Source organism: Ranitomeya variabilis, chromosome 7 (assembly GCF_051348905.1).
Source record: "Ranitomeya variabilis isolate aRanVar5 chromosome 7, aRanVar5.hap1, whole genome shotgun sequence".
NCBI lineage: Eukaryota > Metazoa > Chordata > Amphibia > Anura > Dendrobatidae > Ranitomeya > Ranitomeya variabilis.
In genome coordinates, this window is record NC_135238.1 from 242847282 (window position 1) to 242873875 (window position 26594).

The 26594-nt window shown below is 50.5% G+C and overlaps 1 protein-coding gene across 1 annotated transcript in view; it reads right to left on the reverse strand.

Annotated features, from left to right (window-relative positions):
- Positions 1 to 750: 750 nt before the first annotated feature.
- The window catches only part of LOC143784773 (protein mono-ADP-ribosyltransferase PARP14-like), a 93793-nt gene continuing 67949 nt past the window's right edge, over positions 751 to 26594 (reverse strand). The window contains exons 11-17 of the mRNA XM_077273371.1: positions 22805 to 22867; positions 20421 to 20600; positions 19951 to 20157; positions 8896 to 9516; positions 8273 to 8415; positions 3129 to 3303; positions 751 to 1762 (exon numbers count right to left, since the gene is read on the reverse strand). Coding sequence (XP_077129486.1) covers positions 1479 to 1762; positions 3129 to 3303; positions 8273 to 8415; positions 8896 to 9516; positions 19951 to 20157; positions 20421 to 20600; positions 22805 to 22867 — 1673 coding nt within the window. The 3' untranslated portion in view covers positions 751 to 1478. The remainder of the gene's footprint in view (positions 1763 to 3128; positions 3304 to 8272; positions 8416 to 8895; positions 9517 to 19950; positions 20158 to 20420; positions 20601 to 22804; positions 22868 to 26594) is intronic.

The following is a 26594-nucleotide window of genomic DNA, read 5'->3' on the forward strand; positions in this document are numbered from 1 at the left end:
CATGGACGCCGTCAGTAAGCTGCTGTACACAGGTACATGGACGCCGTCAGTAAGCTGCTGTACACAGGTACATGGACGCCGTCAGTAAGCTGCTGTAGACGGGTACATGGACGCCGTCAGTAAGCTGCTGTAGACGTGTACATGGACGCCGTCAGTAAGCTGCTGTACACAGGTACATGGACGCCGTCAGTAAGCTGCTGTAGACGTGTACATGGACGCCGTCAGTAAGCTGCTGTACACAGGTACATGGACGCCGTCAGTAAGCTGCTGTACCCAGGTACATGGACGCCGTCAGTAAGCTGCTGTAGACGTGTACATGGACGCCGTCAGTAAGCTGCTGTAGACAGGTACATGGACGTCGTCAGTAAGCTGCTGTAGACAGGTACATGGACGCCGTCAGTAAGCTGCTGTAGACGTGTACATGGACGCCGTCAGTAAGCTGCTGTACCCAGGTACATGGACGCCGTCAGTAAGCTGCTGTAGACGGGTACATGGACGCCGTCAGTAAGCTGCTGTACACAGGTACATGGACGCCGTCAGTAAGCTGCTGTACACAGGTACATGGACGCCGTCAGTAAGCTGCTGTACCCAGGTACATGGACGCCGTCAGTAAGCTGCTGTAGACGTGTACATGGACGCCGTCAATAAGCTGCTGTACACAGGTACATGGACGCCGTCAGTAAGCTGCTGTAGACGTGTACATGGACGCCGTCAGCATGCTGCTGTACACAGGTACATGGACGCCGTCAGTAAGCTGCTGTACACAGGTACATGGACGCCGTCAGTAAGCTGCTGTAGACGTGTACATGGACGCCGTCAGCATGCTGCTGTACACAGGTACATGGACGCCGTCAGTAAGCTGCTGTAGACAGGTACATGGACGCTGTCAGGATGCTGCTGCAGACGGGTCCATCTAGTAACGTCTCTGAATCCTCCAGTGTCTTCGACTTCCAGGGATGTGATGTGAATAGTGCGGCTCATGTCCCCATATCCGTGCCCCCCATGGAGCTGGCCTGCGACACGTGAGCAGGGGTTAAGGTGGGCTCACTGATATTGTACTGGAGTAGCCGGAACTCCGGATTTTACTGACCGTCCCCGAAGTGGCAGCTCCTGCCGGGTGTTGCGGCTGTTCTACCACATCCGGGACGCTCCATGGACCCGGGCTGCCCATGAGGATTTCCACAGCTGCTTCATGCAGGAGCAAAAATCTACATAAAGGTGTCTGAAAGTAGCAGATAAGACGGTAGGGAGGTGATACAGGCGCAGAGACCACTGGTGGGGAGTTCAGGGGTCCACATTGGGGGAAGGGTCCAGAACAAGTAGCAGAGTTCATTTTCTCCTAAATGCTGGTCGCCATGAAGAACTAGGATAGAACAATAAATGATGTGACAGGTGAGGCCCGCAGAGCCTTGTGGCCCCTGGTTGGCAGCAAAGTCCAGGCCTGGGACCAGTGATGTGCCCCTGCATGTGGCGGCCCATCAGCAGAAGGTGATGTGGTACTCGGGGTACGCCTGGATGTCATTGAATATGATGAACATGGTGGGCCTGGCTGGGTTGTCGGTGACGCTGTCGTACAGGTCGGTGATGTTAGCTGCGTTCTTGGCCGGCGGGGCCAGCATTCCCCTTTGGCCGGCACAGAACTCTCCGGTGAGGACCCGGGCCAGGTACAGGTGCTTTTGGCCTCTGGAATCAGCTGGAGAGAAACTTTGGGCAGAGTAACTTGCGGCCACAGCAAAGTAAGTTCCGTTTCCATACATGGCGGCTGTGAGGAGACAAAACGAGAGTTAAGACTATAACAACATCACACGGGTCATGTACAAACACCGGAACCCAACAGGTCCCTGTTCAGACTAGAAAAGTCCCTAATCTGACCGTCAGCACCAGAAATATAGACAATGGTGCTCCACTCAGCGTCGACTTACCCAGAACATCCATAACTGCCCCCTCTATAAAAAAAAATGCACAAAATAATACTGACTATAAAGTGAAATGCACAGAAGTCTGCAGAAAAGGCCCCGATCTATAAACGTGTTCACACACACAGGAAGGACGGAAGAAAACAAGAAGAACCACAGCAGAATAGGTGGAAAACCTCCCAGAGCCCAAACTTAAAGGAAAGCGAAGGGTGCTGGGGAGGAAGACGCACACCAAACCATAGGAAAAGCAACAAGATCATCGCTAGCTGAGGAGACGCCATCTACAGATATAGCCAGCAGCGATGCCGGGGCGAGAATAAACAGCCCAGCCCAAGAGGTGATCGGACAAAAGAGCCATCAGCAGATGGACAGAGACCAAACAGGCTGTGACTCAGCAGAAAGGGAAACCGACCACGCAGCAAGAGATCACCGGATCGAAACCGAGACATGACAACAAGTGTAAGCAAAATACAGCTCCACACGTGAGACTGGAGGAAATTCCGACATGGTGAGAATCCCACATGGCGGGACCCCGAGCCAGGCAAAGAGGGACAGCAGACCAAAGACAGCGAGACCCCGGGCTGGACACAGTGGGACCCCGAGCCAGGCAAAGAGGGACAGCAGACCAAAGACAGCGAGACCCCGGGCTGGACACAGTGGGACCCCAAGCCAGGCAAAGAGGGACAGCAGACCAAAGACAGCGAGACCCCAGGCTGGACACAGTGGGACCCCGAGCCAGGCAAAGAGGGACAGCAGACCAAATGCAGAGAGACCCCAGGCTGGACACAGTGGGACCCCGAGCCAGGCAAACAGGGACAGCAGACCAAATGCAGAGAGACCCCGGGCCAGCCACAGAGCAACAGTGGGCAAGACCCTGGAAAGGACACACAGCACCAGGATGTCACTTAACCATGGCTCTATATTTCTGGGTACTCCTCTCAGTTTTTGAGATTTATGTTCCAGATGTGCATTTCTGGGGTGCATCTTGTGGTGTGGTACTTCAGGGGTACATCTTGCATTCCAGCAATTCTGGGGTGCACCGCGCATTGGGGCATTTCTGGGGTGCACCTCGCATTGGGGCATTTCTGGGGTGCACCTCGCATTGCGGCATTCCTGGGGTGCACCTCACATTGCGGCATTCCTGGGGTGCACCTCGCATTGCGGCATTCCTGGGGAGCACCCTACAGTGCGCTGTATTTGGCCCTCGCTCACCGTGTCGTCCTGCATAGCTCCTATTGAAGCCATTGTGATTGATGTGTTGGATGGATCTCAGGTCGGTCCCGTGGAAGAGCCGCCTCTCGCTCTGCGCACTCCTGCTCTTCGCCTCGATGCTCTGCTTCTTTATCTGGTAATTCAGCCACAAATCCTTGTTCTGAACCCTCTGGATCTGTGAGGACAGAACAGAAGATAATCAAAAGAACAGGGCAGAGCCTGGAAGGGAGGAATTCCCCAAGATGAGCGGCGATGGTGGGATCCTGGGAGCGTCATCCTCATCACTTGCACTATGTGGCTATCATGTGATGGGAGGGTTCCCAGGATCAGGGGTGTCCACTGCACACAGTGGCCTCTTAGGCTTCTTTCACACTTCCGTTTTTACAATCTGCACAGGATCTGTCAAAATGTTGAAATTGACGGATCCTGTGCAGATTGTAAAAAACGGGTGCACTGGGCCCGTTTTTCTGACGAACCCGTTGAGGCTATGTGCACCTGTTGTGTATGCGTCTTCACAGCGGTTTTCCACTGCTAAAACGCTTACACAACACAACCCAGGCTTAAAAATAATAAAAAAAATAAAAAATTGCAATATTCTTACATTCCGGCTGTGATGGTGTGATATGTTATGTGGGTATCATTTTGTGTATATTTCTATTTTACTTATTTTCATGGTGTTGAGTTGTTATTTGCCATCTGATATTCTCCCCACAGTTCTGTATTGTTATCTCTCCACAGGGTCAGTGAATAATGTTGTTTGCTAATATGCTAATGACAAGTTGACCTAGCTTGTTGAAACAATGAGCCCCTGCGACCCACCCCCCTAACCTGTGAATGAGGAGGGAGGTGAGACACAGATCAGTCTTGTTTGGAACTATGAAGTGAAGACAGCACATCAGAGAGAAGGGGAAGCATATGGACCATTTTTTATCCTCTGTGTGCTGGATTGTTGGACTGCTGTATCCTCAGTGTGGTGGATTATATGGACCTTTCGTGTTTTTGCCTAAATAAAGGTTCTGGAATTATTCACTATTCTCTTGCTCTATTGATTGTGTGATACCGGAGAAGGAACCTGTGACAACTGGTGGCAAGCGGCGGGATCAACAGAGCGTAACCTAATGGAGAACCACACACAGAGTGAGTACAGAAATTGGACTGTATCCAGTTTACAGGAGAGAGCCAGAGACCTGGGACTGAACTACCAGAGACAGACTAAAGAGGCCTTAATCGATTTACTGGTGGGTGATAGCCAGACCACCTCCTGCCATATGTCTGAAGGACGAGCACTGGAGACAAGGACCCCCACCCCAAAAAGCCAGTGGGTGGTGTGGTACGAAGTAGAGATGGCGGTTCTGGGCCCAGGCATCTTTCAGGAGTACAAGGAGGAGGCTGCCCGCCGGCCACAGCGGAGACAAGAAGCAATGGAGCTTGAAAGAGGGAGTAACGCAATGTGGAATGTAAACCCAACGATCCGGGAGCCTGTACCGTACTGTACGGATCACCCAGACAGACTTTAAGCCATTTGATAAGGTTTCCGGAGATGTGGAGGGGTTCTTCAAGGACTTTGAGCAGCAGTGTGCTGTGATGGAGGTTCCCCACTCTGGCTGGATGCGTTTGTTAGTGGAGTCCTGAACGGTAGACTGGCGGAGGCTTACCGAACCATTGACTCACAGCGGAATCGGGATTATAACATTGTAAAGCAGACTATGCTGGATTACCATGCTATCGCCCCAGACTCATATAGGGCCACGTTCCGAGACCTCCTGTGGTGAAATATGTATATATATATATATATATATATATATATATATATATATATATATATCTATATGGGTCTAGGGTTATATGTGTGACTAGTGATAACGTAACATCTGTCCTGAAGGCAGGTCGCACCTAGGTGTTAATAGGTGCTTCCTTGGAATTAGTAGACATGATGTCTCCAGATCTCACCAGGAGGTCTGGCTAAGGCCAAGAACAAAGGAACACTTGACACCTCTGAGGTCTTGGAGGGGAGATGGTAAATTGCAGCCTGAGGTAATATATCCCTGAGAACCTCTCCACAAGAGAGAATAATATATTCATTAGTAGTGCGGCAGTGCCCAACCAAACAGGCAGCAGTTATGATATTGGCCTGAGGGGGCCGGTCTAGAAACCTGACCTCAGACCAAAGATATAAATTTAGGCTGCAGACAGAGAATTGTGTTCACATGATGGGGGCGGCCTGAGAAGCTGATGTGATCCAATCTACATTCGTCCTACCCTAAGGGAGCAGAAAGCAACTACCAGTTAGAGAATTTCTGTAAGTTTCTCCTCTTTATTTTGATACTGTTTTGCATAAGTTGTATGTCTTATTATTATCATATTTTTATACCTTTTTCTTATTGTAAGCACTGACCCTTTTGTTATTAAAGTATAAACTTTAACAAGTTGAACCTTGAATGTTCTAAAAGAATCCATAGTCTTGAGGTGTGTGACCCTTATGAGTGATAGACATATTTTTATTAGTAGAATTATTTCTGGGACTCATCGCCCATATATTCGATGAGTGGTGGCAGCGCGTATGAGCGGGTGTGTGGCCTAGGTCGGTGTGTGATTTATGCTCCCATTACAGCATAGGACAGAGGTTGAATGCTGGACTGAGAGAGGGGAGATAGATAAACCCTTACAGGCGCAACCCCAAGTCACGTGTGAGAGCAGGCACGTGACGAATAAGTGACACCACGGAGCAGAGATTCGTGACACCTCCCATGCACTACGGGGGGATCGTTTAGGATGTATGCACATAAGATGTCCCAGGCATGTCGGAGATGGCTGGAAGCAGAAAACGCCTTTACTGTGGAAGATGTTACACAGGCGTTCCTTATAGAACAATTTCTTGCCAAGTGCCCCGCAGAGGTACGGGAATAGGTCCGGGAGCGCACACCGTGCACCGTGGATAGAGCTGCAGCCCTGGCCGATGAAGCCCTTACTATCCGACCGCAATGGAGAAGGCTTCTGGACAATGAACCACGGCCTTCGACCGCGCCTTGTCCCCCGCCGATTATATCTGCCCCTCCACCCAGCCGCAGGCCGATGACAATCACAGCTCACAGTCCTGGGCCCCAACAGTTCCGACCACGACCTGGGGGTATCACAGAGAGAAGATGTTATGGGTGTGGGCAACCTGGACATTTGCAGTCTGGCTGTCCCTCAAGGATTCGGAGGGAGCCCCACGCAGCCCCACCTCGTCCAGTGCATCTTGTGCACTCCATCCCGCCTGAGGAAGAGATACCACCACCCCCACCAGAGTGGACCACCGACCACGGCACCATAGATACCCCTCCTGGAGTGTACGGACTCTGGCCTTTGTCCATCAGAAATACACAGCAACGGCTTTGCCACCTGTAGGATGTCTTAATTGATGGATACAAAGTGTCGGGATTTAGAGACACGGGGCATTCCTAACTATTGCTGACCCCCGTGTGGTTCGACCCGAGGCAATTCACCAAGGCCCAGTAATTCCCATTGTCCTGGCGGGGGGTGTCCGCAAATATATACAGCGAGCTTTGGTATGTTTGGATTATGGTTTTGGAGAAAAACTGTGTTGGATTGGCGTTATGGGAGGACTTCCTGCAGATATCCTCCTTGGAAATGACATTGGGGAGTTACAAAGTCATTTTGTGGGAGCAGAAGGTCCGTGGGCCTCTCCTTCTTCTGAAAGAACAATTGGAGGGAGATATCACAGATACCGTAACGCCCATCATTTCCTACGTTCTAGAGTTCAGAGACCGTCTCGCTCAGCTAGCTACCTTGGCTAATGAACATCAGCGAACGGCCCAGTCCAGTCAAAAAGCCTGGTATGACCATAAAGCCAGGACCCGGGAATTTATGGACAAGTGCTCATGATTATTGCAACCCCTGCCACTGTACAAGGAACTATAAGCAGTGGAGCAAAGTGGACTAAAGTGAGCAGGCCAGAGGTCTGTGTAGACCTAATGGTGTGCTCACTTATTATGAGGGGGGAGAGGTTGTGATGGTGTGATATTCTATGTGGGTATCATTTTGTGTATATTTATATTTTACTTATTTTCATGGTGTTGAGTTGTTATTTGCCCTCTGATATTCTCCCCACAGTTCTGTATTGTTATCTCTCCACAGGGTCAGTGAATAATGTTGTTTGCTAATATGCTAATGACATGGTGACCTAGCTTGTTGAAACAATGAGCCCCTGCGACCCACCCCCCTAACCTGTGAATGGGGAGGTGAGAAACAGATCAGTCTTGTTTGAAACTATGAAGTGAAGACAGCACATCAGAGAGAAGGGGAAGCATATGGACCATTTTTTATCCGCTGTGTGCTGGATTGTTGGACTGTTGTATCCTCAGTGTGGTGGATTATATGGACCTTTCGTGTTTTTGCCTAAATAAAGGTTCTGGAATTGTTCACTATTCTCTTGCTCTGTTGATTGTGTGATACCGGAGAAGGAACCTGTGACACCGGCGTCCCGAGCAGCGTTACCGATGCTCGCGATGCTCCCGGCAGCTAGCGTTCCCAGTAATGCCTTGCGTGCAATGACCTCTGATGACGTCGCGGTCTCATGGGGTCATTTCGCAATGCATTGCTGGGTACGCTAGCTGCCGGGAGCATCGGTAACACTGCGCGGGACGCCGGAAGGTAAGAATATTGCGATTTTTTATTACTTTTAACATTCTATCTTGTTACTATTTATGCTGCATAGGCAGCATCAATAGTAAAAAGAGAGAGCGAGAGAGAGTTTCCCTGACTGGAAATTCTTCCGCTCATGCTCAGTTTGAAAAGACGGCATCCGTCACTGGATTCCTGCTTTTCACAGTCAGCGACGGATCCTGTGCCCATAGGCTTCCATTATAGCCAACCACGGGCAGCGCAGAACCCGTCGCTGAGCGATTTTCCGATGGGCAAAAAAGACGTTCCTCTGTACGTTTTCTCCGCCCGACGGACAGCAGTTTTCCGACGGATCCAGTGCACGACGGATGAAACGGAAGGCCATCTGTCACAATCCATCGCTAATACAAGTCTATGGGAAAAAACAGGATCCAGCAGAAAAATTTGCTGGATCCTGTTTTTTTCAAAAATCGACGGATTGTGACGGGAGGAAAAAGACGGAAGTGTGAAAGAGGCCTTACCTTTACTATTTGGCTCCGACATGTTTGTGCAAACAGCTGCTGGACCTGTAGGTATTCAGCGGAGCCGGCGGGGACATCGACCTCCATCACCGGACTGGAATTCATCGGCTGCCAGAGGTCCGGTAACTTCAGAGACGTCTCCTCTAATAGAAAATGTCTGATCAGCGCCAGGCATGACATCACTGATATAATGATGTCATCAGACAGGAGACCACATCCCTTATACTCCAGCTCCGCCCCCGGTGATGACATCGCTGATATGAGACCACACCCCTTATACTCCAGCCCCGCCCCCTCATCTATCATTGCTGACAACCTGCCTGTATACATGTGAGAGGTTATCAGCCCCGCCCCCGGTGATGACATCACTTATGTAATGATGAGACCACGCCCCTTATACTCCAGTACTGTCCCCGGTGATATTACTTATATAATGATGAGACCACACCCCTTATACTCCAGTATTGCCCCCGGTGATGACATCACTGATGAGACCACATCCCTTATACTCCAGCTCCGCCCCCGGTGATGACATCGCTGATATAATGATGAGACCACACCCTTTATAATCCAGCCCTGCCTCTGGTGGTGACATCCCGGAGATGATGGTGAAGTGTTGTTACCATGTTTGAGGACCCGCTCGATGGTGATCCGGTTTCCATGGCTGTCGGTGGCCGTCAGGTTCTTCAGGTCTACGGTAATCTTCTGGTTGCAGCTCTGGACGGTGACGCTGCTCTTATTTGCGTTCCTTGCTTCCTCCAGCTCCAGGTTCGCCATGTCCTCGAACACGGCCATGTTGGCTCCGTGCTGGTGCCTCCATTCCACCAGGTTGGCGGTCAGCTCCGCCGCGCGCTCCCGGCTTTTTCGGTCCTTTAGACAATTGACAATTTTCTGTATCTCGTTGTTAACGCAGAGAACGTCGCGGGTGAGGCCAGAGATGTGGATGGAAGGGTCGGGCGGTCGGTAGACAACAGACACCTGGAACTTTCTCTGGAGGGCGAGAATCTTCTGGTAGTCGCCGTCCTCCAACTCGGCCACGCTCTCGTCCGTCAGCGTGATCTCTGTCTGCTCCTGCTCAATCTGCTGCTGCAGCCACTGCTTGCTCCGGACTATCTTCTCCTGGTCGTTGGAGCACAGGCTGAAGACCACCGGATCCAGGTTATCCAGGAGCTGGAAGGCCGTCAGCTTCTGCACTGGCTTCTTTTGGGTCGTAGGACGCATGAAGGTGGAGAGCCGAAAAAGGTCTGAGGGTGGGAAAAGAATACAGGGTCACTTTAAGGAAAACATGAGGGCCGGGTGGATACGGATATCCCCCCCGTCGTCACCAATCTGCGACTGAGCTTACACAGACACAGCTCTCTGGCGCCCCATTACGCTCAGGTCAGTCAGGGAACTGCACCTAGGATAAGTAGTCACCGGAAAGGCTGCCCTGTCACGTATTGGTTATCAGGGCACTCTGCAGTGAGGGTGGGAAATATATCACTAGTCCAGGCCGTGAGTAGATGTAATAACCTCCGGTCCGTCACTGCCAGGATCCCCCAGTAACACCAGAACGGTATGATGCCACCAGTTCCTCGTTAGATATAAGCCCGGTCCTTTATCAAGCTTTTATTGGGTCAGAAACCAACCCCAGGTAGCATATAAGTACTAGCCGGACTCACAGACGTGGGAGATCGGATTTCAAGATGAAAGAGCGGCCCAAAATATTTTAATTGCCGAAAGGCACACTAGAAACTACAAATACATACAGAGTAATATACAGATAATACAGCCAGAAGTACAGATATAGGGAGGGTGCAGGATGGGATAGCAGTTAGCTGTATGTGTCACGTTATTGGTCCTTGTAACATTTGGATCCAGGGACTCTCTCATATCCACAGGCACTTTCTTAGTTTCTGGTCCGTCTCACCGTGGCTTCCATGGTTAGCTTTTAACCCCTAGCTCACCCCCTCCCATATTTGCCACCGCCGCTCTGGGTTGGACTGAATTCTCCTCTCTTAACCTGCTAGCTGGCATAATTCCCAATATCTAGGATGGGTCATAACTTCCTAGGGGGAGGTCCAAACAGGACAACTGCCGTCTCAACTGGTTTGTTGGGGCTGGACTGATAGGGGGAGTCCAAACTTGGGTCGGCTAAGAGGTTCTGGAGAGACAGTCCCGATTGCTTGGTATCCAGGACAGCTAAAGAAATATGAGATGCAGGGGTGCGTGCGGAGGTCTCCCAGGGTTCTGATGGTATGTTGTATCTAACCCTGAGGTGCACGGTACTCTCATAATTGATCTCTAGATGTCGGTGATGCTTGGTCTAGAGCTTTCTGTTGATGTGGGCCACCTTGCACAAAAGACAGCAGGGGGTCCAAGCTTTGCTCCTCGCCTTCATTAACATGTGGACTCTAATACACTGGCCAAATGGTGAAGTTCTGTTCTTTTGGGGATTTGTGTACTTATCCCAAGGGTGGGGGGCCAATTCAGGAGTGGAGGGAGATCTCTGGACAATCTATCGGGCCTGAATTATTAAATACAAAATGGAGTCTCCCTCGTCCCTCCCAATGCCCCTTTGGGAATTTATCTACAGGTGTAGTGATGATTTTGACTCCAAGGGTGTTTTACAGAAACAAGTGGCAATGAATGTTGCCGAAGTGCCCAGCCCGCGATTCTGGAGACAGGCACCTGTAAATTAGGCGGGCTCTCATCACTACAGAAATGCCAAACATGTGGGCGCTAAATGTGGTTTAGGCACACTGGGGCTCAGGCAGGAGGGTGACATCTGGATTTGGGAGCGGAGAATTTTGCTTTTCCAGAGCCTTTGTGCTACCAGTATCATGGAAGCCCCCTATATTTCCATTAACAGATGACAAACCTGAGTGACGACTTGCTTTTTTTCTGGATTGAGTTGAAGCTTTTATTGGGAACATTTTACATAACGTTTGGGATCACATTTATCCTTCACTCTACGCTGAGCACTTACATTGGGGTTTCCATCTAAATCTCTGTGTGACGTGATTCAGATGAACCCAGAGGGATCCATTCACTATAATGAGGCAGCAGAGTTACTCTGGACTCAGTCTGGCCTCTGTTCAGCGGTCTCTTTTTCAGAAGTGCACAAAACTGTGGCCGATGGCACTTTTATGGAATCCTAAAAAGACACAGAACGCCGGATCACAGGTCAGACGGTGTCCACAGTGCCTCCATCTGCCTCATTATAGGGAATCTTCTGTCGGGGGTTTTGTCTAAATCACGTATTTTAGAGATTTACTTGGAAACTCCGTTGTAAGCGCTCAGCATAGAGTGCAGGATAAATGTGCGCCGAGCCTTACTGCGATCTTTGGGAGGCAGAATGAAAAAAAAAACCATCAGGCGAAGAATTGGTTTTATATATTTTTACACCGTTCCTTGTGTGGTATAAGGCCTCTTTCACACTAGCATCATGCACTGCACGTCGCTATGCGTCGTTTTGTGGAAAAAACGCATCCTGCAAAAGTGCTTGCAGGATGCGTTTTTTCTCCATTGACTTGCATTAGCGACGCATTGCCACACGTGCGACGGTTGCGTTGTGTTGCGTCGGACCGTCGCCACCAAAAAACGTTGCATGTAACATTTTTGGGTGCGTCGTGTCCAGCATTTCCGACCGCGCATGCGCGGCCGGAACTCCGCCCCCGCCTCCCCGCACCTCACAATGGGGCAGTGGATGCGTTGAAAAACAGCATCCGCTGCCCCCGTTGTGCGGCACTTGCACAGTATGCGTCGGTGCGACGTGCAGTGCACGACGCTAATGTGAAAGTAGCCTTAGTGATTAGGTGACTTTATTCTTCGGGTCGGTGCGACTACAATGATATCAGATTTATAGCGGGTTTTTATGTTTGGCTGCTGTCACACACTAATAAACGCTTTTTATTGCACATCACCATATTTTGAGAACTATAATTTTTCCATATTTCGGCCGACAGAGTCATGTGAGGTCTTGTTTTTTGCGTGACAATTTGACGTTTTTATTGGTACTATTTTCGGGCACATGAAATTTTTTGATCGCTTTCTATTCTGATTTTTGGGAGACAGAATGAACAAAAAACAGGATTTTTTTTGTATTTTTTTATACCAATCCGTGTGTGGTAAAATTGGTAAGGCAGCTTTTTTCTTTGGGTCAGTACGATTACAGCAATACCTCATTTTTTAATGTTTTGACGCTTTTACACAATAAAAACTATTTTATAGAAAAAATAATTATTTTTGCACCACGCGATGGAGCCCTCTCCCGTATTACACAGGACGGAGGTCTCTCCTACATTACACGGGACGGACGTCTCTCCTACATTACACGGGACGGAGGTCTCTCCCGTATTACACAGGACGGAGGTCTCTCCTATATTACACGGGACGGACGTCTCTCCTACATTACACGGGACGGAGGCCTCTCCTACATTACACGGGACGGAGGTCTCTCCCGTATTACACAGGACGGAGGTCTCTCCTATATTACACGGGACGGAGGTCTCTCCTACATTACACGGGACGGAGGCCTCCTATGATGAGAGGTAGGAGCAGTTGGGCTTGTTTAGCTTAGAATACAGACGTCTCAGAGGAGATCTCACATGTATAATATATGTGTGGTCAGTACAGAGGACGGCACAGGACTTATTCCTTCCATAGACCGTACTGAGGACCTGGGGGCACTGACTATGGGGGGAAGAAAGGAGATGCCGGCAGCTGAACAGGAAAGGGTTCTTTACAGTTAGAGCAGCCAGACTGTGGAAGGCCGAGCACAGGAGGGAGTAATGGCCGACTCCCACAGAATGTAAGTCCACAAGGGCCTCGCCCCTCTGTACCAGTCTATCATTGTTAGTTTACTGTAAGTGATATCTATAACCCTGTATGTGACCCCTTCTCATGTACAGACCATGGAATCAGTGGTGCTATAGAAATAATAATAATAACCGCTCTTATACAAGGATGATTTCCTCAGTACAGAACATTGGGGGTTATAGTGAAAGTGACAAATGTACAATTGGTGGAGAAAGGTGGGACTCGACGGACGGGGGCTTTCTTCAACCTTTGTAACTATAAAAGCTGCAGAACGTCTCTGAAGTCTTCTGTGCAGGAGAGGCCGCCCGTCACTCCCCTTCATATACTTGTCTCTGCCATTTACAAGACATTTCTCTACTTTTCTTGTACAGGAGGATTTTTCTTGAGCGTGACAATGCCCTTACCCAGGAGACCTCACCCCTTCTGTTCCCCTAGATCAGGGGTCCTCAACCTGTAGCTCGGGGGCCACATGTGGCTCGTGGGCCCATGATGTGTGGCTCACGAGTGTCTGCCAGGTGTAAATCACTATTAAGAGCAGATCTCTAGATGGTGACTTGTGTGTAGTCCTGTACAGAAGAGCAGATCTGAATGGGGCGAGATAGGAAACCATGGAGCTCGCATACTGCCTTGGTGTGATCTCAGTGGAAAAGCTTTGGTCGTCATTCTACCGTAATGGGGGCTCTGGGTGTCACTACCGTGCATGGGGAAGGAGCTGGATCTGGCTCACGACGCTCTTTCATGGCTAGATGTGGCCCTCAAGGTCAGAAAGGTTGGGGACCCTCTGCCCTAGATTGTGCCTCTGGGCCCCGAGACCCAAGATCTGGGCTTTTGCCTAAACAGGACGATTTATAATGAATTTGTTGTTAACAGAATGTTCATAAAGTAAGTGCCCCCTCATGATCTGTGCAGCATCTTGCTTTACTGCGCACTGTTGTGAATTCTGTTTGTGGGCTCCCCCGGTGGTGTTTTATGGTAGTGCCACTTATTTGCCTTCTTCTATCATTGATCACCTGTTGACACCCATTAGGGGAGTTTCCTATTTAAGGCTGCTTGGCTGCTGGTCCGATGCCGGCCAACAATGTATCAGTAGCATTCTGTTGCATTCTCCTGCCTCAAGATCCTGTTCAGCTAAGTTGAATTTTGTTTCTAGTTAATGCTATTTTTGTCCAGCTATTTGCAATGTGACTCTCTGTAGCTGGAAGCTCTCGTGGACTGAAATTGCCACTCCAGTGGCATGAGTTGTCACTGGAGTTTTAAAGTAATTTCAAGATGGTGTTTTTGAGTAGTGTTTTGAAGTTGACCGTGAAGTGACTCTTTCCTGTACTTCTGCTATCTAGTAAGCGGACCTCACTGTGCTAAATCTGCTGTTCATCCTACGTATGTCTTTTCCTCTTGACTCACCGTCAATATTTGTGGGGGGCTGCTATCTCCTTTTGGGGTTCATCTCTGGAGGTAAGGCAGGCCTGTATATTCCTCTGATAGGGGTAGTTAGATCTCCGGCTGGCGCGTGGTGTCTAGGGCATCGTAGGAAACACTCCCCGGCTACTTCCAGTGTCGTGTCAGGTTCAGGTCACGGTCACTTTAGTTCCCATCACCCGAGAGCTAGTCCGTTGTTATTTTGATTTCCCTGCCATTGGGGTAATCATGACAGTTTGGCCGGCCGACATGTGTTAAAACTATGCACTAAAGCAGGAAAGGATATGAAAAGGTTTTTTTTTCCTTCTGTGTTTGGAAAGTGCACCTTAGTGCTTATTTGTACTCCTTGCTTAAACTGCAGTCTTCAGCCTTTTTTTTTTTCCTCTCCTCTTAATCTCTGAATGGCTTTGGTTACACCTGTTTGAATCATGGATCCACAGAGTTTGGTTGCAGGTCTGAATAACCTGGCTTCAAAGGTTCAGAACTTACAAGATTTTGTTATACATGCTCCAATGTCTGAACCTAAGATCCCTATGCCTGAATTTTTTACCGGAGACAGATCCCGTTTTTTGAATTTCAGAGAGAATTGTAAATTGTTTTTGTCTCTGAAATCTCACTCTGCTGGTGATCCTGCGCAACAGGTTAAAATTGTTATTTCTCTATTGCGGGGTGACCCACAAAGTTGGGCATTTGCATTGTCGCCAGGGGATCCTGCGTTATTAAATGTAGATGCGTTTTTTCTGGCTTTGGGGTTGCTTTATGAAGAACCTAATTTAGAGATTTTGGCTGAGAAAGCCTTGATAGCTCTTTCCCAAGGGCAAGATGAAGCTGAGATATACTGCCAAAAATTTCGTAAATGGTCGGTGCTTACTAAATGGAATGAGTGCGCTCTAGCAGCTAATTTCAGAGAAGGTCTCTCTGATGCCGTGAAGGATGTCATGGTGGGGTTCCCTGTGCCTACAGGTCTGAATGATGCCATGAAATTGGCTATCCAGATTGATCGGCGTTTACGGGAGCGCAAATCTGTGCACCATATGGCGGTATCTTCTGAGCAAAAATCTGTGCACCATATGGCGGTATCTTCTGAGCAAAAACCTGTGCACCATATGGCGGTATCTTCTGAGCAAAAACCTGTGCATCATTTGGCGGTGACCTCTGAAAAGGCACCAGAGCATATGCAATGCGATAGTGTATTGTCTAGAGGCGAACGACAGAATTACAGGCGCAAAAATGGGTTGTGCTTCTATTGTGGAGATCCAGCTCATGTTATATCAGCATGCTCTAAACGCATAAAGAAGGTTGATAAAAAGGTTGATAAATCTTTTTCTATGGGTACCTTGCAGTCTAAATTTCTTTTGTCCGTGACATTGATTTGTACTTTATCATCTGTTACTGTGGATGCTTATGTGGATTCTGGCGCCGCTCTGAGTCTCATGGATTGGTCCTTTGCCAAGCGTTGTGGGTTTGATTTAGAGCCTCTGGAGGTTTCTATTCCCTTAAAGGGTATTGATTCTACACCTTTGGCTAGCAATAAACCACAATATTGGACACAAGTGACTATGCATCTTTCCCCAGACCATCAGGAGATTATTCGTTTCCTTGTGTTATATAATCTACATGACGTATTAGTACTTGGATTACCATGGTTACAAATTCATAATCCAGTCTTGGACTGGAGATCAATGTCTGTGCTGAGCTGGGGATGTCAGGGGATTCATGGGGATGCACCTTTGGTTCCCATTTCTTCATCTACTCCCTCTGAGATCCCAGCATTTCTGTCAGATTTTTATGATGTCTTTCAGGAGCCTAAAACTGATTCTCTCCCCCCTCACAGAGAGTGTGACTGCGCTATTGAGTTGATTCCCGGTAGTAAATTTCCTAAGGGTCGCTTGTTTAATTTGTCTGTACCTGAACATACTGCTATGCGGGAGTATATCAGAGAATCTTTGGAAAAGGGTCATATTCGCCCCTCTTTGTCTCCATTGGGGGCAGGTTGTGGACAATCTGAAGTTGTCCCAGGAGAAGACTCAACAGTTCACTAATCGTCATCGGCGTGTCGGTCCTCGTCTTTGTGTTGGGGACCTGGTGTGGCTGTCTTCTCGATTTGTTCCTATGAAGGTCTCGTCTCCTAAGTTTAAGCCTCGGTTTATCGGCCCTTATAGGATTCTGGAGGTTCTCAATCCTGTGTCCTTTCGTTTGGACCTCCCAGCATCTTTTACTATTCATAATGTTTTTCATCGGTCATTATTGCGGAGGTATGAGGTGCCGGTTGTTCCGTCTGCTGATCCTCCTGCTCCTGTGCTGGTTGAGGGTGAGTTGGAGTATGTGGTGGAAAAGATCTTGGACTCCCGTGTTTCCAGACGGAAACTTCAGTATCTGGTTAAGTGGAAGGGCTATGGTCAGGAGGATAATTCCTGGGTGACAGCATCTGATGTTCATGCTCCTGATTTGGTTCGTGCATTTCATAGTGCTCATCCAGATCGCCCTGGTGGTTCTGGTGAGGGTTCGGTGCCCCCTCCTTAAGGGGGGGGTACTGTTGTGAATTCTGTTTGTGGGCTCCCCCGGTGGTGTTTTATGGTATTGCCACTTATTTGCCTTCTTCTATCCTTGATCACCTGTTGACACCCATTAGGGGAGTTTCCTATTTAAGGCTGCTTGGCTGCTGGTCCGATGCCGGCCAACAATGTATCAGTAGCATTCTGTTGCATTCTCCTGCCTCAAGATCCTGTTCAGCTAAGTTGAATTTTGTTTCTAGTTAATGCTATTTTTGTCCAGCTATTTGCAATGTGACTCTCTGTAGCTGGAAGCTCTCGTGGACTGGAATTGCCACTCCAGTGGCATGAGTTGTCACTGGAGTTTTAAAGTAATTTCAGGATGGTGTTTTTGAGTAGTGTTTTGAAGTTGACCGTGAAGTGACTCTTTCCTGTACTTCTGCTATCTAGTAAGCGGACCTCACTGTGCTAAATCTGCTGTTCATCCTACGTATGTCTTTTCCTCTTGACTCACCGTCAATATCTGTGGGGGACTGCTATCTCCTTTTGGGGTTCATCTCTGGAGGTAAGGCAGGCCTGTATATTCCTCTGATAGGGGTAGTTAGATCTCCGGCTGGTGCGTGGTGTCTAGGGCATCGTAGGAAACACTCCCCGGCTACTTCCAGTGTTGTGTCAGGTTCAGGTCACGGTCACTTTAGTTCCCATCACCCGAGAGCTAGTCCGTTGTTATTTTGATTTCCCTGCCATTGGGAAAATCATAACAGCGCACCCTGTGACTATGATGTGCAGGTCATCGCTGCCCCCCCCCCACACACCCTACAAACCGCACTCACCAGTCAGTCTGCTAATAAAGGATCTTGGCGAGGTCATCGCTGTCCCCCCGCACCCTACAAACCGCACTCACCAGTCAGTCTACTAATAAAGGATCTTGGCGAGGTCATCGCTGCCCCCCCGCACACCCTACAAACCGCACTCACCAGTCAGTCTGCTAATAAAGGATCTTGGCGAGGTCATCGCTGCCCCCCCCCACACACACCGTACTCACCAGTCAGTCTACTAATAAAGGATCTTGGCGAGGTCATCGCTGTCCCCCCGCACCCTACAAACCGCACTCACCAGTCAGTCTGCTAATAAAGGATCTTGGCGAGGTCATCGCTGCCCCCCCCCCGCACCCTACAAACCGTACTCACCAGTCAGTCTACTAATAAAGGATCTTGGCGAGGTCATCACCGTCTCCCCGCACCCTACAAACCGTACTCACCAGTCAGTCTACCAATAAAGGATCTTGGCGAGGTCATCGCTGTCCCCCGCACCCTACAAACCGCACTCACCAGTCAGTCTAACAATAAAGGATCTTAGCGAGGTCATCGCTGTCCCCCCGCACCCTACAAACCGCACTCACCAGTCAGTCTGCTAATAAAGGATCTTGGCGAGGTCATCGCCGTCCCCCCGCACCCTACAAACCGTACTCACCAGTCAGTCTACTAATAAAGGATCTTGGCGAGGTCATCGCTGCCCCCCCACACCCTACAAACCGTACTCACCGGTCAGTCTACCAATAAAGGATCTTGGCGAGGTCATCACCGTCCCCCCGCACCCTACAAACCGTACTCACCCGTCAGTCTACAAATAAAGGATCTTGGCGAGGTCATCGCTGTCCCCCCGCACCCTACAAACCGCACTCACCAGTCAGTCTGCTAATAAAGGATCTTGGCGAGGTCATCGCCGTCCCCCCGCACCCTACAAACCGTACTCACCAGTCAGTCTACTAATAAAGGATCTTGGCGAGGTCATCGCTGCCCCCCCACACCCTACAAACCGTACTCACCGGTCAGTCTACCAATAAAGGATCTTGGCGAGGTCATCACCGTCCCCCCGCACCCTACAAACCGTACTCACCCGTCAGTCTACAAATAAAGGATCTTGGCGAGGTCATCGCTGTCCCCCCGCACCCTACAAACCGCACTCACCAGTCAGTCTGCTAATAAAGGATCTTGGCGAGGTCATCGCCGTCCCCCCGCACCCTACAAACCGTACTCACCAGTCAGTCTACTAATAAAGGATCTTGGCGAGGTCATCGCTGCCCCCCCACACCCTACAAACCGTACTCACCGGTCAGTCTACCAATAAAGGATCTTGGCGAGGTCATCACCGTCCCCCCGCACCCTACAAACCGTACTCACCCGTCAGTCTACAAATAAAGGATCTTGGCGAGGTCATCGCTGTCCCCCCGCACCCTACAAACCGTACTCACCGGTCAGTCTACTAATAAAGGATCTTGGCGAGGTCAGCGCTGTCCCCCCCGCACCCTACAAACCGTACTCACTGGTCAGTCTACCAATAAAGGATCTTGGCGACGTCATCACCGTCCCCCCGCACCCTACAAACCGCACTCACCGGTCAGTCTACCAATAAAGGATCTTGGCAAGGTCATCACCCTCCCCCGCACCCTACAAACCGTACTCACTGGTCAGTCTACCAATAAAGCATCTTGGCGAGGTCATCGCTGTCCCCCCCGCACCCTACAAACCGTACTTACCAGTCAGTCTACTAATAAAGGATCTTGGCAAGGTAATCGCTGTCCCCCCCCCGCACCCTACAAACCGTACTCACTGATCAGTCTACCAATAAAGGATCTTGGCGAGGTCATCACTGTCCCCCCGCACCCTACAAAAAGTACTCACCGGTCAGTCTACCAATAAAGGATCTTGACGAGGTCATCGCCGTCCCCCCACACACTACAAACTGCACTCACCAGTCAGTTTACCAATAAAGGATCTTGGCGAGGTCATCGCCGTCCCCCCGCACCCTACAAACCGCACTCACCAGTCAGTCTACCAATAAAGGATCTTGGCGAGGTCATCGCTGTCCCCCCCACACGCTACAAACCGCACTCACCAGTCAGTCTACCAATAAAGGATCTTGGCGAGGTCATCGCTGTCCCCCCCACACGCTACAAACCGCACTCACCGGTCAGTCTACCAATAAAGGATCTTGGCGAGGTCAGCGCCGTCCCCTCCATCTTCTTCATGCTCGTGTAGAAGTCGTTCAGCATGTGCTGCTGGAATATCACCACCTTCACCATCTGGATGGACCTCACTGACCCCGAACTGATGAAATCCATCACCGTGCCTAGAATGGCATCGCCCACCACTGCTGCCGCCAGTCCACCTGCCCCTGTAGCAACAGAACGTCAGAGCTGAGACTAGTGATCACATGATATGTCTCTGGGAATATGGTGGAGCAGGAGCGGAGCGTGCACACGTCATACAGAGCCCAACAGAAGGGTCCTGTGTATATGAGATCTGTCATATGGGGGTCTACAGCTGGAGTGTCATGTGCAGAACATTGGTACATCAGACCCCACACAGGACGCCACGTGCCCCTAGAGCCGAAGCTCCACTGTGGCCATGGTGGTGTGGGCCTGGACGATGCCATACCTGTGCCCAGAGCTGGGAAGGCCACACTGGCCGCCTGCTGCGCCTCGCACGCCTGCAGACAGGACAGGACCATCTTTTTGATGTCTGCTGGCTGTTTTGGCCCCGACACATGGAGGATCCAGTTACTCCCAGCAAGATTCCCCGAGTCTGTGAGGATGTAACCCTTGTGGGGCTGAGACCCTGAGAAGAGTCAGAAGACAGAAACCAAGGAATCCATGGGTGATCATCAGAAGATGCAGAAAGATCCCTCCGCGTAGCGTAATCCCTCCGCCCCAAGTGTAGCGTGATCCTCTGCCCTCTGCGTAGGATGATCCCTCAGCGTAGCGTGATCCCTCCGCCCCAAGTGTAGCATGATCCCTCCACCCCAAGTGTAGCGTGATCCCTCCGCCCTAAGTGTAGCGTGATCCCTCCGCCCTACGTGTAGCGTGATCCCTCCACCTTAAGTGTAGCATGATCCCTCCGCCCTAAGTGTAGCGTGATCCCTCCGCCCTACGTGTAGCGTGATCCCTCCGTTTTAAGTGTAGCGTGATCCATCCACACTAAGTGTAGCGTGATCCCTCCGCCCTACATGTAGCGTGATCCCTCCGCCCTAAGTGTAGCGTGATCCCTCCGCCCTAAGTGTAGCGTGATCCCTCCGCCCTACGTGTAGCATGATCCCTCCGCCCTAAGTGTAGGGTGATCCCTCCGCCCTACGTGTAGCGTGATCCCTCCGCCCTAAGTGTAGCGTGATCCCTCCGCCCTAAGTGTAGCATGATCCCTCCGCCCTACGTGTAGCATGATCCCTCCGCCCTAAGTGTAGCGTGATCCCTCCGCCCTACGTGTAGCGTGATCCCTCCACCCTAAGTGTAGCATGATCCCTCCGCCCTACGTGTAGCATGATCCCTCCGCCCTAAGTGTAGCGTGATCCCTCCGCTCTACGTGTAGCGTGATCCCTCCGCTCTACGTGTAGCGTGATCCCTCCGCCCTACGTGTAGCGTGATCCCTCCGCCCTACGTGTAGCGTGATCCCTCCGCCCTACGTGTAGCGTGATCCCTCCGCCCTACGTGTAGCGTGATCCCTCCGCCCTACGTGTAGCGTGATCCCTCCGCCCTACGTGTAGCCTGATCCCTCCGCCCTACGTGTAGCCTGATCCCTCCGCCCTACGTGTAGCGTGATCCCTCCGTCCTAAGTGTAGCGTGATCCCTCCACCCTAAATGTAGCCTGATCCCTCCGCCCTACGTGTAGCCTGATCCCTCCGCCCTCTGCGCAGCGTGATCCCTCCGCCCTAAGTGTAGCATGATCCCTCCGCCCTAAGTGTAGCATGATCCCTCCGCCCTACGTGTAGCGTGATCCCTCCGTTTTAAGTGTAGCGTGATCCATCCACACTAAGTGTAGCGTGATCCCTCCGCCCTACATGTAGCGTGATCCCTCCGCCCTAAGTGTAGCGTGATCCCTCCGCCCTAAGTGTAGCATGATCCCTCCGCCCTACGTGTAGCATGATCCCTCCGCCCTAAGTGTAGCGTGATCCCTCCGCCCTACGTGTAGCGTGATCCCTCCGCCCTAAGTGTAGCGTGATCCCTCCGCCCTACGTGTAGCGTGATCCCTCCGCCCTAAGTGTAGCGTGATCCCTCCGCCCTACGTGTAGCGTGATCCCTCCGCCCTAAGTGTAGCGTGATCCCTCCGCCCTACGTGTAGCGTGATCCCTCCGCCCTAAGTGTAGCGTGATCCCTCCGCCCTACGTGTAGCGTGATCCCTCCGCCCTACGTGTAGCGTGATCCCTCCGCCCTACGTGTAGCGTGATCCCTCCGCCCTACGTGTAGCGTGATCCCTCCGCCCTACGTGTAGCGTGATCCCTCCGCCCTACGTGTAGCGTGATCCCTCCGCCCTACGTGTAGCGTGATCCCTCCGCCCTACGTGTAGCCTGATCCCTCCGCCCTAAGTGTAGCCTGATCCCTCCGCCCTACGTGTAGCCTGATCCCTCCGCCCTCTGCGCAGCGTGATCCCTCCGCCCTAAGTGTAGCGTGATCCCTCCGTATTTGAAGCCAAACTCAGGGAGCAATCAGAGGAGACGTCCTATAGACACTGTCACTCCTGGATTTATCCCCCTCCTGGTTTTGGCTACAGATACGGACGGTGAGAACGTGGCCTAACACTACGACTAATGCGCCACTGCAGGGGGTAAAGGGAAGGACTGACCGACCCCTCAGTCCTGGAGACCATGATCACCGGGCTTCAGAGGAGACTCTAGGGGTCTTCTCAATATGTCACATGACACCCCACAAGCAGCAGAGTGAATGGTTTAGTAGGACTGACAGTGACTCCGAAATCCCAGCCGTGTATCAGTCTGCAGAGTGTGAAGAGGATTTAATAAAACACCACAGGAAATGGAACTTATAGAACTTTACCTAATATCTTGGCAACTGACTGAACACTCGGTCCGGCAGCATCTAGAATGGCTTTCGACACCCCTGAAAAAGATCAGGAGTCATTTATACAGTGTAAATGGCACTGATCAACACTCGCCAGGAGGGGCAGCAGAGGGCTATTATGTATCCAGTATGGAGCTTACAGGAGCAGGGGGCTATTATGTGTCCAGTATGGAGGTTACAGGAGCAGGGGGCTATTATGTATCCAGTATGGGGCTTACAGGAGCAGGGGGCTATTATGGGTCCAGTATGGAGCTTACAGGAGCAGAGGACTATTATGTATCCAGTATGGAGCTTACAGGAGCAGAGGGCTATTATGTGTCCAGTATGGGGCTTAGAGCAGCAGAGGGCTATTATGTGTCCAGTATGGAGGTTACAGGAGCAGAGGGCTATTATGTGTCCAGTATGGAGCTTACAGGAGCAGAGGGCTATTATGTGTCCAGTATGGAGGTTACAGGAGCAGGGGGCTATTATGTGTCCAGTATGGAGGTTACAGGAGCAGAGGGCTATTATGTGTCCAGTATGGAGGTTACAGGAGCAGAGGGCTATTATATGTCCAGTATGGAGGTTACAGGAGCAGAGGGCTATTATGTGTCCAGTATGGGGCTTACAGCAGCAGGGGGCTATTATGTATCCAGTATGGAGCTTACAGGAGCAGAGGGCTATTATGTGTCCAGTATGGAGGTTACAGGAGCAGAGGGCTATTATGTGTCCAGTATGGAGGTTACAGGAGCAGAGGGCTATTATGTGTCCAGTATGGAGCTTACAGGAGCAGAGGGCTATTATGTGTCCAGTATGGAGCTTACAGGAGCAGAGGGCTATTATGTATCCAGTATGGAGGTTACAGGAGCAGAGGGCTATTATGTGTCCAGTATGGGGCTTACAGCAGCAGAGGGCTATTATGTGTCCACTATGGAGCTTACAGGAGCAGAGGGCTATTATGTGTCCAGTATGGGGCTTACAGGAGCAGAGGGCTATTATGTGTCCAGTATGGAGCTTACAGGAGCAGGGGGCTATTATGTGTCCAGTATGGGGCTTACAGCAGCAGGGGGCTATTATGTGTCCAGTATGGAGGTTACAGCAGCAGAGGGCTATTATGTGTCCAGTATGGAGGTTACAGGAGCAGAGGGCTATTATGTGTCCAGTATGGGGCTTACAGGAGCAGAGGGCTATTATGTGTCCAGTATGGAGCTTACAGGAGCAGAGGGCTATTATGTGTCCAGTATGGAGCTTACAGGAGCAGAGGGCTATTATGTGTCCAGTATGGAGCTTACAGCAGCAGAGGGCTATTATGTGTCCAGTATGGAGGTTACAGGAGCAGAGGGCTATTATGTGTCCAGTATGGAGGTTACAGGAGCAGAGGGCTATTATGTGTCCAGTATGGAGGTTACAGGAGCAGAGGGCTATTATGTGTCCAGTATGGGGCTTACAGGAGCAGAGGGCTATTATGTGTCCAGTATGGAGCTTACAGGAGCAGAGGGCTATTATGTGTCCAGTATGGAGGTTACAGGAGCAGAGGGCTATTATGTGTCCAGTATGGGGCTTACAGCAGCAGAGGGCTATTATGTGTCCAGTATGGGGCTTACAGGAGCAGAGGGCTATTATGTGTCCAGTATGGAGCTTACAGCAGCAGGGGGCTATTATGTGTCCAGTATGGAGGTTACAGGAGCAGAGGGCTATTATGTGTCCAGTATGGAGCTTACAGGAGCAGAGGGCTATTATGTGTCCAGTATGGAGCTTACAGGAGCAGAGGGCTATTATGTGTCCAGTATGGAGCTTACAGGAGCAGAGGGCTATTATGTGTCCAGTATGGAGCTTACAGGAGCAGAGGGCTATTATGTGTCCAGTATGGAGGTTACAGCAGCAGAGGGCTATTATGTGTCCAGTATGGGGCTTACAGCAGCAGAGAGCTATTATGTATCCACTATGGAGGTTACAGGAGCAGGGGGCTATTATGTGTCCAGTATGGAGGTTACAGCAGCAGAGGGCTATTATGTGTCCAGTATGGGGCTTACAGGAGCAGAGGGCTATTATGTGTCCAGTATGGGGCTTACAGGAGCAGAGGGCTATTATGTGTCCAGTATGGAGGTTACAGGAGCAGAGGGCTATTATGTATCCACTATGGAGGTTACAGGAGCAGAGGGCTATTATGTATCCAGTATGGAGGTTACAGGAGCAGAGGGCTATTATGTGTCCAGTATGGAGGTTACAGGAGCAGAGGGCTATTATGTGTCCAGTATGGAGCTTACAGGAGCAGAGGGCTATTATGTGTCCAGTATGGAGGTTACAGCAGCAGAGGGCTATTATGTGTCCAGTATGGGGCTTACAGCAGCAGAGGGCTATTATGTATCCACTATGGAGGTTACAGGAGCAGGGGGCTATTATGTGTCCAGTATGGAGGTTACAGCAGCAGAGGGCTATTATGTGTCCAGTATGGAGCTTACAGGAGCAGAGGGCTATTATGTGTCCAGTATGGAGCTTACAGCAGCAAAGGGCTATTATGTGTCCAGTATGGGGCTTACAGGAGCAGAGGGCTATTATGTGTCCAGTATGGAGCTTACAGGAGCAGAGGGCTATTATGTGTCCAGTATGGAGCTTACAGCAGCAGAGGGCTATTATGTGTCCAGTATGGGGCTTACAGCAGCAGAGGGCTATTATGTGTCCAGTATGGGGCTTACAGGAGCAGAGGGCTATTATGTGTCCAGTATGGAGCTTACAGCAGCAGAGGGCTATTATGTGTCCAGTATGGAGCTTACAGCAGCAGAGGGCTATTATGTGTCCAGTATGGAGCTTACAGGAGCAGAGGGCTATTATGTGTCCAGTATGGAGCTTATAGGAGCAGAGGGCTATTATGTGTCCAGTATGGAGCTTACAGGAGCAGAGGACTATTATGTGTCCAGTATGGAGCTTACAGGAGCAGAGGGCTATTATGTGTCCAGTATGGGGCTTACAGGAGCAGAGGACTATTATGTGTCCAGTATGGAGCTTACAGGAGCAGAGGGCTATTATGTGTCCAGTATGGGGCTTACAGGAGCAGAGGGCTATTATGTGTCCAGTATGGAGGTTACAGCAGCAGAGGGCTATTATGTGTCCAGTATGGAGCTTACAGCAGCAGAGGGCTATTATGTGTCCAGTATGGGGCTTACAGGAGCAGAGGGCTATTATGTGTCCAGTATGGGGCTTACAGGAGCAGAGGGCTATTATGTGTCCAGTATGGGGCTTACAGGAGCAGAGGGCTATTATGTGTCCAGTATGGAGGTTACAGCAGCAGAGGGCTATTATGTGTCAGTATGGGGCTTACAGGAGCAGAGGGCTATTATGTGTCCAGTATGGGGCTTACAGGAGCAGAGGGCTATTATGTGTCCAGTATGGGGCTTACAGGAGCAGAGGGCTATTATGTGTCCAGTATGGAGCTTACAGCAGCAGAGGGCTATTATGTGTCAGTATGGGGCTTACAGGAGCAGAGGGCTATTATGTGTCCAGTATGGGGCTTACAGGAGCAGAGGGCTATTATGTGTCCAGTATGGAGGTTACAGCAGCAGAGGGCTATTATGTGTCCAGTATGGGGCTTACAGGAGCAGAGGGCTATTATGTGTCCAGTATGGGGCTTACAGGAGCAGAGGGCTATTATGTGTCCAGTATGGAGGTTACAGGAGCAGAGGGCTATTATGTGTCCAGTATGGAGCTTACAGGAGCAGAGGGCTATTATGTGTCCAGTATGGGGCTTACAGGAGCAGAGGGCTATTATGTGTCCAGTATGGGGCTTACA